The sequence below is a fragment of the Musa acuminata genome, chromosome BXJ1-10, assembly GCF_036884655.1.
Source record: "Musa acuminata AAA Group cultivar baxijiao chromosome BXJ1-10, Cavendish_Baxijiao_AAA, whole genome shotgun sequence".
In the NCBI taxonomy this organism is placed as follows: Eukaryota; Viridiplantae; Streptophyta; class Magnoliopsida; order Zingiberales; family Musaceae; genus Musa; species Musa acuminata.
This window is the reverse complement of record NC_088336.1, coordinates 17,595,192-17,611,150: the sequence shown is the minus strand read 5'-3', so window position 1 is coordinate 17,611,150 and position 15,959 is coordinate 17,595,192. Positions and strand designations below refer to the sequence as shown.

Here is a 15,959-nt window from a genome sequence, read left to right as displayed (position 1 = left end):
TTACGAATTAAGATTGATTTTGACTTCGTTGTCTAATATGCAATAACCGATAAATCTTATAGTATTAGATGTATTCAAATGTTCCAATACTATATTAATCTCATTAGAGTTTGATGATTAGAGATTTACGTTCATCCGAAGCGCCAACATGTCCACCCTCAAAGTAATTTTTGGAACGTAGCTGATTTTTCTATAAAATACCTAAAATTTGGGTATTTTCTAATCGATACCCCTTTTTGCTTTTTCTCAAACAGTGTTTTTAATTTTAAAAATACCCAAAATATCTTTAAAAAAAATTTTAGTTAAGTTTTCTCACCTACTTTTTTTTTTCTAGTTTTAAATTGTTATAGTACTTTTCATTTGATCCGTTTATATTATTTTTATTGAGATACTAAAAATATTATAAATAATATTGAAAAACAGTATAAGTAATATTACTCATAAATCATTACGATATTATATTTTTATGTTTGTAGTTGGTTTAGTTAAGGTTACGAGTCCATTTAGATCATTTACAGTATTTTCGAATAAGTTTTATAATATTTTTATTATTATGATCAAAATATTATAATAAATTAAATTTTCATTTCTATCTAGGTAATGTTATTCTTGGACTATTATAAATACATATTTGAATCATAACATGATATATCAAATAGTTTATAATATATTTTGATTTTATTTGATTCATTTATATTATTTTTAAATAGGTTTTACAATAATTTTATTGTGGTAAGCAAGATATTATAACAGGCCAAAAATAAATTTTTTTTAGCAATCTAAACATTTTTCAAATTATATATATATATATATATATATATATATATATATATATATATATATATATATATATATATATATATATATATATATATACTGTTTTGAAAAGTGGTTCTAAAAGATGAAATATACTGACCAACGGTGATTGCACCCGCAAGGGCTGGGCAGCTGATTCGTACGACGATCGTGGTCGATGCCCTCTACCTGCCCATAACAAGCGAAGCGGCAATGGCCAAGTCCTGCAAAGGCCTCGCGATGGAGCTCGTCAAATGCCTCAGCGAATCCGATTGCGTTAAGGTGTGTCCATCTGGATCAAAACCCTACCTCGGTTTTTCCTTGGATTTGCTTTTATTTTTGGCATAAAAAGGGCGCCTTGCTAAGAAGATGCAACACGCGAGGTCACATCAACAGGGAAGAAAAAGGCAAAGGGTAAAGCGCTTGAATCCGCCCTTTGTTATTCGTGGTCGATATTTTTTTACCGTCTATTACTGTTCTGGACATTGTTCGAGTTCTTTCAAAGTTCGATCTTGAAGAGGGGGAAGAAAAAGGTAGCCTCGTGTTATGTGCTTGAACCCTGAAGGAGGGGGTTTAATCTTTAAATTGGGTTCCTATGAAGTTTGCTAAGTCATCAATCTGTATTGTGTTCACAGCAAGTGATTTCATAGGATTATACACAAAGGGTCGTGAATTTCATTTTGACCCCGTTGAACCAATAGACTAAGATTCAAGATTCCGGTGGAAAGTTGGTTTTGGTTGATTAAAGTTGCAAATTTGCAAGGTGTTAAGACTTCATCTAAATAGCAGAGTCTTCTATCTGATTTATTGTTCGACATTGGTTCTAAAATTTTCTAGGCAGAATACTAGAAAGGTAATGCTTTGTGAACTAGGGTAAGATTTAGTCTTGATGAAACTGTCCCTTCTAATCTCATTGTTGGGGATTTTGTGGATGCACTCAAAATCCAATTATAGGTTGTTGATTTTGGAAACATATGGTGATTCTTGTAGTACTAAGGGGAAGTTGTAGTTTGAGGTAGATATTTAGAATCCGACAAATAAAATCAGCGTTCCTATTTGAGCTACTGTGGTTAGAACAAAATGATTTACACTATAGATCTCTGACATTGATGTTTCCCAACTTGTTTTTTATGATTATGCTGGAATTTGTTGCATGCCAAGGTCTAGGAATTCAAAGCAATATTATGTTTTATAAGATGTCAGACACATATCCTGCTTCCCAGAGACCATTAATGGGCAAAGCATGCATATAAATAATATGACTATTTAGAAAGTGCAGTTGGTGAGTTTAATTACATGACATAACCATAAGAAAAATAGATAAATAAAAGTTTAATGAAGCAGTAGCTTATAAGATTATATTTGAATGTATCAGTTTTTAAACTTGTGAGCTCATAAATGACCTATTAGCAATTTTAATAAGTATGCATGTCTGTCTCCTTAACAAAGCTGTACAATCAAATAATTAAGATCAAAGAACGAGTGACTGGAAAGTTTTGTTGCAAAATTTGTTTCTACACCACTGTAATGTTCAACAGATATTCTTATTTGTAAAAAAACCTATCTAGCTTTCTAGATTTAAAGGTAAGGCTGCGTACATGGAAACAGCCTTTTAAATATTTAAAGGTAACTGCATACACGGATGTTCACCCTTTGTGACTTGGGAGATTAGGATTCGAGTCACGAAAACAACCTCCTTAAATATTTAAAGGTAAAGCTGCGTACATTGACACTCCCTAGACCCCCCGCAATGGCGGGAGCCTCGTGTACTAGGTATGCCTTTTTTAGTTTTCTAGATTGCAAAAGTCAATCACAGTTGAATACTTGAATTGAAATAACTTTGTCTGTATTGAGTAACATGTCAAGTTGTATACTACACTGAAATAAATCTCTTTGTGCTTCTAGAAAACACTTGGGTAATATCTCTAAGCTAAGATTATTATGTCACATTTTTATTGTTTTATATTTTAATAATAAAGATTAATTCATACAGAAACTAGGAACCTGGACATGACATGGTAATATCATTAATAGATCAGTGCTGGATGTTTTACTTGGGATTGCATGGTAAAGTTTTGATCAGGCATAGTTCTTAACTATTTTTGAAATGAGTCAATTTCTTAATGTTCAAGCATCCCACCTACCAACTACATCTGTCATCAAATCGGGAAGCGATATTTGATTGTTATTTTGTTGATCGCTCGACTATCCACATATATCCTTTATGATCTATCTTTCTTAGGGGTTAAAAAGGTAGGGATGGTGTAAGGACTGAGGCTCTGTCATATAAAGCCTTTAGCCAAAAGTTTTTCAACTTGTTTGTTTAACTCGACTCTCTCCTTAGGATTCATTCTATAATGTGGGAGATTAGGAGCTGTGATCGTTGGAGAATGTTAATGGCATGTTGGATTTCTTGTAAGGGTGGCGCTCACTAGGTAATTCTGGGGGTATGACATTAGAAAATTCATCTAATAATGACTTAACTTTAGGAGTTAGGTCAGGAATAGTGCAAGGGAATTTCTCTAGCAATGATAGCTACACAAAATTTGTTGTTTAGGCTCTTTATTTCAAAATATTTAGGATCCAGTAAGTGGAGTCCCTTGGTGGTTAGGGCTTGTGGAAGAGACTTAGGAGTTCTTGATTTAACCTTTTTTGACAGTTTTGGTCTCAGGATGATGTTTTTGCCTTTGTACGAAAAGGCATAGGTATTTTCTCTTTCATGATTGGTAACATCAAGGTCATATAGCCAAGACCGACCTAAAAGAATATGGGCAACGTCCATTAATAGGACGTCATAGTAAATCTCATCCTGGTAATCGCTCATTTTGATTGGTACTAGTCAAGTAGGTATTTTTCGGTCACGGGTAAAGTGGTTTTATCAACCTAGGCTACTTCGCATGGGGTCGGATATGATTTTACCATGAGGTTTAGTCTCTTGATAGTAGATTTTGAGACTACGTTCATAGTGCTACCCTCATCAATGACCAATTGACAATTTCTTTTCTCGTTTTGGATAAAAGTATGGAAGATACTTATCCTCTTCCATTCATTGGAATCACTAGCAGTAGAGAGAATAATGCAGACAACATTAACATGGGCATCTTCAATTTCTAGTTTGTTTTTGTTACCTGCGTAGGCTTCGTGTTCAATTACTTGGTCTACTTCCTCGATTTGATTCTTTGGTTTTTGTTTTAAGGTAAGGGTACGTTGAGGACAACAAGAGGTAATGTGACTTCTATTATGGCAATAATGATGCTGGATTGAAGACGAATTAGTTTGAGAACCAGTAGTTGAACGAGTTGGACGATTCATGGTTGAGCCAGGATTGTTGTTAGTAGTGGAGATTTTTGACTTGACAAAGCCACTACTTAGGGTAGATTGGGTAATAGTTCTATTGTTGGGAGACTAAGAAGATGCTTGACGAATTGGATAAAGTTTAATGTACTTCTCAATCTCAAGGGCTCGTTGGGAAGCTTCCTCCATGGTGTCAGGAAAACTAAGGGAGACTTCTCGTTGGATGTCAAACCTCAACCCATCAACAAATCTTCGGACAATGATGATTTGGCCATCTTCTATTTCACACCTAAGTAAAAGTTTATCAAATCAGGCCAAATACTATGCCACACTAGAATTCAAGTGTTTAAGGTTTAATTGTTGTTTAATAGTTGGCTTCAGAAGTAGGTTGGTAAATATTTTTCCTTAAGATTTTATTTCATGACTTTCTATTAAGTGATGGGTGGCTCTCAATGGTGTTCAAGATTACGTTGGATATGTTGCCAATATTTCCTGACGGACTCTACTAGTTTTATTTTTGCAAATCATACATGTTTAATAGTAATCATTCCATACCACTCAAAGTAGTCTTCCATGCTATCTTACTAGTTAACAAACATATTTGGTTTCAATCTACCATTAAAGTCCGACATATCCACTTTGACTCTTCTAGCCATTTCCCTATATTGTCAGCAAACTGAACTTGTTGGCCCAATTACTCAGGTTTGTGAATTTCTAATAGGTTCTGGGAATTCATCAGCTTTTTTTTTCTCACTTTTTGTTTTGGTTAATTTTTTTTGGGACAACTTTCAAGGGTTCAAATTTTAGTGGTATTGTAGTTGTAGCTAAAGGGGAGAGAGAGGATAATAAATAGAAAAAGAAAGAGGAGAAACTAAGGGGGAGAAGCGATGAAAACCATGATTTAATGAAATATGCGATTTTTTTCTTTCGGACAAAAATATTAGTAAAGTTTTCAAAAATTTACCCGTCACTGAGAGTTATGTGGTTCACCGTTTCTATAGAGATAGTTATCCCAAAGTCTAATTCCACACGTAAGGGATTGATGCTAGAGGTGCAAGGATTTTTGAGTGTTAATTGAAATTTTTGCTACTAGTTGGAACCTAATGGGGTATAAGACAGGTTTCTGGATGGGCTCTGAACCAAACTAATATACAATAGAGTAGGGAAGGAGAGAGAAAGAGAGGGGAAGAGGAAGAAAGTGAAGTGTGAGATAAGAGAGGAGAGTAAGAGACCAGTGATTTAAAAAGCGATAGATGCTCATTCGGGCGAAGCAAGGCGCTCTGAAATATAAAAAATATAAAATATATAATATAATTGATAAATATGATTATTTAAATAAAAATATGACATTAAATTAAAAAGATCTGAAGTACCAAATCACATTATCCATCTTCTAATAACAAAAATATCAAAAGACTCAAAATAATAAAGTTTTACATAAAATTCATTTATCATTATAATCAACATCGTCATTTTCAAGTGTATCATTATCCTTCTCTTCCTCTTGTTTTTCTTTATCAAAATATGTTATATCCTTTTTAATAATAGTAGGAGATGAGCCTGAGGCTTTTGCACTCGTTTTTCCTTTCGTCGTCTGTCTTGTATATGTTTATAATTATCTAACACCTGAAGCTCTTACCACATCTCTCCATGTCAGGTTGTCATATTCAAATATAAGCTCGTCTTTGGCATCTTGCAAATTTGCACTTATTTCTCCCACCAACCACTTATTTGAATTAATGTCTTGTAATGAGATTGGATCAATTCTATTTCGCAAATCATGACAAGCTTTTAATGCTTGATTATACTTTATATAAACAAGATCATGTAATCGTTGATGCTCCAACCGATTTCTTCTCTTTGAGTGAATTTGTCATGTCATATAATTTGAAAACATATTAATACATCTATCTAAAAAATAATACATTAATTGAAACAAAATTATTCTATGACCCTTACATACTTAAAGACACTTCAATTTCGCTCACAACCCATAGCACTACATGTCAAACTAAAAATTTTGATAGCAAATTATTATAAGTTTAGGATGGAATTTTCAAATAGACTCTACCATTCAGCTACAAAATTTATTTTATTATTAGCAATAACATAATAACATACTATAGATAAAATTAATTATATTAATTTATTAATACCTAGGGATGTAGTTGTCCTAGTTGGAACTGCCATTGAAATTCTAAAAAAACCATCGGTATTCTTATATGAAGATAATTTATGTATGATCGTATCTTGTATCTCAAGACTTGGAACTAATCTTGCAATACACTAATATAACTCATTTAGAACTTTTGCATCAAACCCAACGGAGGTGATCTTATAGGTTCACATAATGTCCCGCTGCATATAATTGACGATGAAGTTGACAATTCCATCTTTCGTCGATGATTACAAATATTTTCTTATACTTTTCTCTATTTTCATTAAAAGACCTTTGAATCGTCTTCTTTGTTCTATCCAGTCTCATAAATATATCCTATTGCAGGCTTGTTTTCATTATTCATTAATTGAAGGACACGAACAAAAGGGCCCATTACTTTTAATATATAAACTACAAGATTTCAAAAGGATGACATTAAGATGAAATCATTAGCCCTCTTGCCTTTCGCTTCTTTTGCCCATTTGCTTGTCATCTATTTCTCCGAGGTAAATATATTTCTCAGGTTATGTTTTTGATGATGCATACTCTGTGATGTCAAAAAGGAAGTAACAAATCGGGTGACACCATATCTCACTAATTCCTTGTTGCTTGTGAATTCTCTCATCATATTCAAAGCCCCAATATGATTATAGAGAAATCCAACAATAAATATTACCCTTTCTAAAAATTTTTTAATTTCAGAAATTTTTTTAAAATTCTCCAACATTAAATCAATGTAATATGTCGCACATGGAGTTCAATATAAGTGTTATTTTTTTGCTTCAAGTAATTTACCTAAGACAAAGAATAACAAAATTGATAAAATTTAGGAGTTTAATACATCTTTCATTGAACTGGAGACAAAGTAATTAATAAATTAATAAATTAATAAATTTAAAAGATAAATCTTACTAGCTAATACATAGTTGCATCCATTGTCAGTTATAACTTGGACGATATTTTGTTCACTAATTTCTTTCACAAACTTGTCAAGCAAATCATATACCTTTTCTTTATATTTCACAAAAGATGATGTATCTATTAACTTCATAAACATGGTTCCTAAAGAACAATTAATCATAAAATTAATTATACTCCTATGTTACCTATTGGTCCAAACATTTGACGTAATAGAGTAACTATGCTTTACCTATAATTCTTTATGACCCTTTAATAAGTCATTCGTATAATCCATTTTTTTTTTCAATAATGGAATTCGCATCTCATAATAACTTGGAGGTCTTGATCCCGCAACATATTTTCCAACAGTTTCAATCATCTCCTTAAAACTATCCAAACTAGTTGTACTAAGGGGAAGGCCAACCTGATAGAAGAAGCGAGCAATGTGCTGAATTGTTCTTCCTCTTGTTTCCTTACACATGCATCACTTATATTTGTTTGTCTTAATTTTGCTCCTACTTACCCTTGTTGCTTCTGTGATCCTTAAGACATATATAAGTCCATCGATCCTTTTTTACTCTTCTTAACAACCAATGCTTCTTTTCGTTTTCTGTCACATATTTTTTTTCCCACTTAGATTGACACTTTCAGAATCATCATCATCATCATCATCATCATCTCTGATATGTTCAACACTATTCTCTGGTAAAATCTCATAAGATTTATTCTTTTGCATCTTTTTTTCATTCATATAAACTAACAGCTTTGCTTTTATATCAAGTGGACACTTCTTGCAGGCTGATGCATTCTTGAAATTTCCTACTATATGTTTTTTTGCACGAAAAGTACCACATCTAGTAGTTTTATTATAGAAGATGCAAGTAACTGTATTAGGATCATTAGGATCCTTTAGATAATTGTATTTCCATACAGGATCCTTTCTTGAATTTTTCGAATAATCTACTGAATTGCTTTGTACACTTGTCATTTATCCTGAAACCCTAATAATAATTTTAAATAAACAAAGATTAGTAGTGTTAAAATCTATATTATCAATCTAGTAAATAAAGATTACTTTGTACAGTAGTTAATAATCTACTGTTAACAATATACTATTTACTGTTAACAGTAGTTAGAGGGCGAGAAAAGAACTATTTATTAACAGTAAAGGGATAAAGTTGTCACCGACAGTGGAAAGTGGGAAGGAGAGGCAGCGTTGAGAAGTTGGTAGCAACAGCGGAGGATTAGTTTAAGACAATTGTGGCAGCACTGCGAACGACAACAGTGGCAGAAGCTGCAGATAGCAGCAACGACGGAAGCTGCAGATAGCAGCAGTGACAGCGACGAAAGTTCCAGAGGGCGTCCGTCGATGGCGAAGGAACCTACGGTCCTCTCCCTTAACAAGTTGAGGAACTACATATGGAGTGGCAGCGGAAGGAAGTTACAGGCTCTTGCGAGGCTATCGGACCCACCCGTTTGTCACGGACAAACTTCTAAACAAGATGTTTGATGTAATGCTTATGTATGTCCGTGTCTTTTGGCATGTTCATGCCTTGTACAACATGTAGAGGGGCGACCGAAGGCTTAATAGTCCTATTTTAGTTGGGTTGGTGGCCTCTTTAGGCTTGTAAATAAAGGTTGTGTCATGTGGACACGTGCGAGAGATTCTCGGTCGGTAATGGACCATTTTACCCTTTGTTGTGCAACTGTTCAGAGCTTGTAAAGTCTGTTTGTAATTTGCATTGTCTATGAAGTGTTTTTCGGAGATGTTTGCTTGTGGATCCCGATTGAGGCGTTCTCTCTAACCCGTTCTCTCTTTTGTTGGTCCTAAGGGACAATGAGAGGCTTCGGGGAGGCTGACCTTTGCGGACGGACACGCAAGGGTGCCGCACGACTTAGGCAAAACCAGCTAAGTCCGTGACAAATGGTATCAGATCGAGACAAGCACTCATAGAAACACTTAACATGCAAATGTGGGGGACCTAGCGGGGTTGCGTTGAGGGCAGTCAGCACACGCGCGACCGTTTGGGGGAAAACGGGCATGGAGATGTAGGGAAAAGGAGTCGCTCGGAGGAGCGTGCATCTGACATTGGCATTCAGAGGAATGGCCAACCCTTCGCGCAAGAGGCACCACGAGAATAGGCAAGCTTGGAAGAATGCGGAGCGCACAAAAGTTGGGATGGCTGAGTTTGAGCTACGGCTCAACGTTGACAACTATACTTGATGATGCTCAAGACAAGCGAGGCGCTTGGTAAAGGATGAGACCATGCAAGGTGGAATGAGTTGCTCAACGACCAAAAGAGTTATGCAAAGCTCACAGAGGCGAGGGGGAATTGCTAACTCGAAGAATTTAGTACTCATGCATGGGCTTGTATGCGGACGATGGAATGTTCGCGGCCATCCCAAGGCGACCGAAACTCGGCGCCATGGAGCATTGGAACTTTCTCTTCGGCATGTGAAGGATACGTCCGTAGGAGGCTGGAGTGTGCAACGAGTTCAGCATGTTGCTAGGCCTTGAGTGGTGCAGCGGGAGCTGTATTGATGTGGAGTCGCAATCTAGCAAGTGCGTTTGCAGGGGGCAGAACAATGCACAGTTTGTTCAGCAGATCGGAGTAGTCCAAGGGGATGGTGGTCTCCGAAACGAAGAGAGATGTTGCTCCAATGGGACAGTTATCCAGGAGGGATAAGTCCCGGCTCTCCAGAGGGAGAATCATGTGAGACGGACCTCATATGTTGAGGAGTACCTCAACAAACAACGACTCCACGAAGCTCAATGGACTGAGCAAGCGGCGAGGAGTCATCGCATGATCTCGCTTGAGAGAATGCACTGGTGGATGCATTGCGAGATCAAGTGGGGGAGCGACCCAAAGCAACTTAAATGAAGGCACACTTGGAGTCGATATGGAGATCGGACTCAAGGGAGGGCTAACCCGTGGAATGGTGGGCGCGAGGGCCACCATCGACTCAATGCAAAAACGAGGAGCGGAGCAACTTGGGTGTAACTTGGCGAAGTACCCAAGCCGTATGAAGGGAGCCAGCATAGAAGTTGGAACATGGAGCGGAGGCACAGTGCTTTCCTTAGACAGAAGTCAAGGACATGAACTCTTGCAGAGGCAAGAGTAGAATCATGTTGTTCCATGGGTTCTTCATTCTGACGGAGCGGACTCATCTTGCATGGTGCCAAAGACGAAAGGAGCTTCTGGGCACATGCACCTTATCTCGGAGAAGCATTTGATGGAGGAACTAAGGCGATTTAATTTGCGGAGGCGAAATTGGGTTCAGAAGGCCTTAGCACGAGGCAAGAGGACTCAGAGGTGGGTACTCTTGAAGAATATGCCACAGTGTTGCCATTCAAGTTGTCATGAAGGAAGCGGTGCGCAGCGGAGATTGTGCTGGTAGGGGCAGAGGCCCAGGATCCAGACAATGGTGCACAAATTACAGTGAAGTCGGTGGACTTCGGGAGCTACTAGGCGACGGACTGTCCTAGAGCGGTGCTTCATCTAGGTGTGACCCAAGAGTGGGTGGATGAAGGTCGATTGCAAAAGGAGCGAACAAAATCGAAGGTGGAAGAGACCCTGCGATGTATTGGCAGAGGCCACACATGGAGGATTCACAATTCGAGTTTATTCCATAAGGATCAGAATGCAATGGAGATGTCACCAGGAGGCGACATGGTGCAGCGGATCGTGGTGGAACAATTCGTGGCAATGCGATACACACGATATAGTCCCGTGAGGGACCAGATCATATGGAGGTATGATCGGGAGCTATTGGAAGCTCCACTTCGGTGAACAACACAACGGCAAGAAGGGCTATGGATTCAAGGAGTGAAGGCCATGGTACCGCAGAGGCGGGTCTTCCGTGCGTGCATCGAATTTTGCATCGGATGAAAGTCTTGGTCATCAGCATATGGGGGCTGGGTTCCACCAAGGGAAAAGTTCGAATGCAAGTACCAGTGAGTTCTATGGGAGGGACTTAATCATGCAGAGGTATGATCGAAGCAGCTGGAGAGTTGGACTACTCCAGAGCTCATATTCGCTTAAGGGAACCCAGCAAGTCAGAGGACAAGGCCGAGTAAGCGAACGTTGCTACCAAGGAAGCTAAGGAGAACAGAATCGGTGCAAACCCTACAACGTGATGGCAGAGGCTATGCATGGGAGTTGCAGTCTGTCTTTCCATCGACCAAACAGACTGCTTGGAGAATACAGAGGTGTTGAAGCAGGGGGTCGAAAGGGGCGAGGAAGCAACGACGAGTCTAGTGGGACTTAGCTACCCAAAACCAAGCATCAGTTAGAATTGAGGTGGACTCGGAGGAGTGCCACAGAGGCATATCTACTGATTGTGAAGAAAATGGATGCAGATGCGAGGCGACGGATAGTAGGGCCATGGGCATGGCAGCGCTATGGTACCGCAGAGGCGGGACTTCCGTGAAAGTCATTGATCCCTTGCTCTCATGGAGGGAGAGCGCTTGGTCGTGAAAGGGGCCGAGGAGGTGGAGAATGCAGAGGCAATCTCCAAGTACCGAGACAAGGCTGAAGGGTAGAGGCCGAAGAACTTCGTAAGACCGGTGTCAATGTGCTTCTCATTAAGATAGCCGAAAGTGAAGGACTTCGGGTCATGCAAGAGTGCATAACCAAGGAACGAAGCAGGCAGTACGCGGTGTTGTACCTTTGCTACTCAGAGGAGTAGGCGGCAGGGTTGATGGAGAAGACGGTACAATCCCAGAGGCGACCAAACCTATGAGAGAATTACTCTAAGTTGGGGTGAAAACTTCCTGCATTCCAGAAGTTCGATGGCATTGAGAAGGTGAATCACAGTAACTAACTCAACGCAAGGAGTGCGAACACTTCAAGTGCTTCAGAAGTGTGAGCAAAGAGCAGGTGAAGGCCAGTAACCAGCTCGATGCATGGAGTACAACCTCGAGGAGGCGGGCGAAGTCAAGTAACCTTTGCCTTCTCAACTCTTAAGAGAATGGGCGAAGCCGAGTACCCCAATTCTCTTATCTATCCAGCAGAGGAGCTCTGCACAAGTTCAAAGACCCTTCGAAGATAATGGAAGACAATAGTTGTCAAATCCTCACTAACGGTGATCAGTGCTACTGAGAGTAGATTGTCCGCTTCATTTCCCAACGAAATGCCAATCGAAAGCGGAAGTGATGCGAACCTACTTGGATGTGACAACTAAGTGAAATAAGAGTTAATGAGCAAATTTTGTGGAGGAAGGACCCAAAACTTCAGAAGTTTGCGAGATGATGCTCGTTAAAGCTCCAACAAGCATCCACCCAGTTCAAGCAGCATGAGGCATTTGAGAGACTGGCGCAGTAAGGATGGTCTTTTCCTTCATCTGGGGGATCCGCAGGAATCAACAATGATCAACACAACTCAGCCAACCCCACACCAGAGTCAGAGTCATTGGTGAGTTGAAGCAGCATGGCGGATCAAAAGGTTCGACTACTCAAAAACAGCAGCGGGGAGCAGCTGGGAGGCAAGAGGCGCATTGTAGCTGGAGCAGAAGATTGAAGACTCAGCAAAGGCGAGGAGTTGCAGTGTCGACAAAGGCTTCAACGAGGACGTCGAAGGAATAAGTGGGGGAGAATGTCACGGATAAACTTCTAAATAAGATGTTTGATGTAATGCTTATGTATGTCCGTGTCTTTTGGCATGTTCATGCCTTGTACAGCATGTAGAGGGGCGGCCGAAGGCTTAATAGTCCCATTTTAGTTGGGTTGGTGGCCTCTTTAGGTTTGTAAATAAAGGTTGTGTCATGTGGACACGTGCGAGAGATTCTCGGTCTGTAATGGATCATTTTACCCTTTGTTGTGCAACTGTTCAGAGCTTGTAAAGTCTGTTTGTAATTTGCATTGTCTATGAAGTGTTTTTCGGAGATGTTTGCTTGTGGATCCCGATTGAGGCGTTCTCTCTAACCCGTTCTCTCTTTTGTTGGTCCTAAGGGACAATGGGAGGCTTCGGGGAGGCTGACCTTTGCGGACGGACACGCAAGGGTGCCGCACGACTTAGGCAAAACCAGCTAAGTCCGTGACACGTTGGCGACAGAGGAAGGCTTGGTCCGCTGCGTCTACGGTGGAGGCAACAACAGAAAACATCGGCGGCAGAGGCAGAAGCAACACTAGGGTTGGCTCGGGGTCATGCGAGCGTGAAGTGTCGCTTTTGAGGGTAAGTAACTGTGTTAGCTACTGTTGAACCGAACCAGAATTTAAGTCCAGTTCGGTTGCCTTATTTGAACTGGGCACTCGCCAGGAGCGCTCGACGCCTGGATTCGGGCGAGCGAGGCAGCGCTTCATTGAAGCGCGCTACCTGGTCCACGCACATGGTGCTTGGGCCTCTCCTCGCTTGGTCCGAATGCTTCGGCGAGCGCCCAAGTGCCTATTTAAATCACTATTTTCATTCAGATCTGAAGTAGTTGATCCATTGACAATCTCCACTATTTATAGGAGTTTAGGAGCCTTGGTACAATTAATGAAGACAATGATTTCTAAAAGTAATCTCCTAGAAAATTAGTATATTTTTTAGAAATCCAAAATGACTTCTAGGATACTTAAATAGTAAATGAGTGCACTTAATACAAAAGGAGTCCCTAGAAAAACCTAAAGACTTTTTCTAATTTTCAGCAAAACTCTTAGAATTTTTAGGCCAACTAATAGTTGACTTTTTGTTGATTTCTTTGCCTAGAATAAAATTTGTTGAAATCCTTTGTAAAACTAGATGGTTCTCCATCACTTGTATTCCCTTTCAAATGTGAGTGGTGTTGATAACAAACTCTTATACTTGTATTCCCAATTTTAGTAAATTATACAGCGGTACTTAGGAAAGAAGCAAATTGTCCATCAGTCTTTAGATGTTCTGATTCCATCAAAGATATCCTGCTCAATAAGCTAACACATTGTATCCTGGAAATCTTATACTTGTATTCCCCTTCAAATGTGAGTGGTATTGATAATGAATTTTCTTACCATTGTAGTAAACTATACAGCGATACTTAGGAAAGAAGCAAGTTGTCTTTAGATGTTCTGATTCCATCAAAGTTATCATGCTCAATAAGCTAACATGTGTTGTGTTCACATGAATGTTATCAGGTGGGTATGCATTCTTTTAACTCAGAGATGAGACTTTATATAAGCTTTAAGGAACCATGTCCATGACTTGCTTTAGTGGCATTCTAATTTAGAACCAAAAGTTTAGTGAAAAATTGCATGGCTAAAAATGGTCTTGTAGTGGAGAAATGGTAACTGATTTCCAGATTACAAAGAAGCTTGCAGTATTTGAGGTTAAAGAGAACATTTTGCTATGTTCATATGATGTTTTAATAGACAGAAGAATTCTTGTTTATTTTCATGATCTCAATAGGCTATCATTTTTAGTATTCAAGAACTTGATGCCTATATGCTGTTGGTTTGTTAACTCGACCATCTTTCTGATATCAAATAATTATTCTCGTGTGGGTTGAATTATTCAGGTTGATAAGCGATCATACAGGGAATGTGCTGGAGAAAAGGTGCCTTCCATATCGAGTGAATGTGTAGGCCTTAGGGAGACATACTTTAACTGCAAGAGAGGCCAGGCATGTTATACTGGAAACCTGATACTTGTTCAATAGTTCAAATTCTAAAATGAAAATTGTATCATTATGTCTGATAGTTCAAATTTGTACCGATAAAGTTGTCCAATTTTTTGCATTACTTGCACGACCACCAAGTAAATTCATTCGCTGACCTTAAATTAAATTCTTCTGTAATGAATAGAAGTTCACACCTCATCTTCTCCTCATCTATGTAATTTTTCTAGTTTAAAGTTGTTGAAGTTTAGCTCTATGGTTATTTTGCTAAAATTGTGACACCTGCCTGTCTGTTCATTAATCTTAGTTGTTGACTCTAAGTTGTTCTATGGCTTAAAGTTTCCTTGTGCATGACTATCACTTTAGAGCATCAATTTCAGGTTTGACTAATAGTCATAAAATCAACAGCACCATTCATCTCAACTGACAAGTTGGACTCCATATCTAGAAGGCTTTTTAGATAAATGATTTTGATTTTCATTCTTTTGGTTTACATCTAGCAATCAAGGAAATTGGTTATTAATAATTGATCATGGAAGTTGTTTATTTGTAGGCTGCAAGGTCCTCATATTCTTTCTTATTTGAACTATATGACTTGTTCTGCTGTATCAATCATATTGATGCAGAACACATTTCTCCTAAGCAAAATCAGTTACTAGGACAGTTTTTGCTATAATGTGAAGAAAAACAACCCCACCATATCCAATGACATAGTTCAATGGTGATTTAGGAAACATCATATCTACATATACTGAGTCCCTTAATCTTGCTAAACACCAAGTCACCACCTGTTAGTAAAACCTAGGGTTTATAGAGTTGCCCTAAGATGTGATTTTGGTGGATTAGTCAGTGATATATCTCGTACCCTTACTATAGCTGTTTGACAGGAGCTGTATAATTGAGTTATCATAATCATTATTTTGGATGATAGATGTCTCCTTCCTGCTTATGAATTTTAAATGACTTGTTTTATGGAAATTTCAGGTTGACATGAGAGCACGGATACGCGGCAACAAAGGTTACTAGATCCTAAAATTTTCCTTTGTTATGATTCAAAATGGTGGGTTGAGAAAAGTAACCAATCTATAAATTGTATTTAGTCGAAGATTTTGCATTTGATCTAGTTACTACTATATAGATTACTTTAACTAAAATCCTGTACGATTACACTCCATACATATCATCAGGTCTTGCGTGAGGTGTATTGCAATGTAGAATCTTACTTTGTTATGTTGTTTAA

General features: G+C 38.5%; 1 protein-coding gene across 1 annotated transcript; it reads left to right on the top strand.

The window, feature by feature from the left end:
• Positions 1-906: 906 nt before the first annotated feature.
• LOC135594907 (uncharacterized) lies at positions 907-15,959 on the top strand. The gene is made up of 3 exons (XM_065085414.1): positions 907-1,077; positions 14,621-14,725; positions 15,704-15,959. Exons 1-3 carry the CDS (start codon positions 1,009-1,011, stop codon positions 15,743-15,745), a joined length of 216 nt encoding a protein of 71 aa, XP_064941486.1. The 5' UTR covers positions 907-1,008; the 3' UTR covers positions 15,746-15,959.

Coding starts and splice junctions, on each gene's coding strand:
- LOC135594907 (XM_065085414.1), top strand. CDS start 1,009: ATGGCCAAGTCCTGCAAAGGCCTCGCGATGGAGCTCGTCAAATGCCTC. Junction 1,078..14,620: donor GCGAATCCGATTGCGTTAAG/GTGTGTCCATCT, acceptor TGAATTATTCAG/GTTGATAAGCGATCATACAG. Junction 14,726..15,703: donor TTAACTGCAAGAGAGGCCAG/GCATGTTATACT, acceptor TGGAAATTTCAG/GTTGACATGAGAGCACGGAT.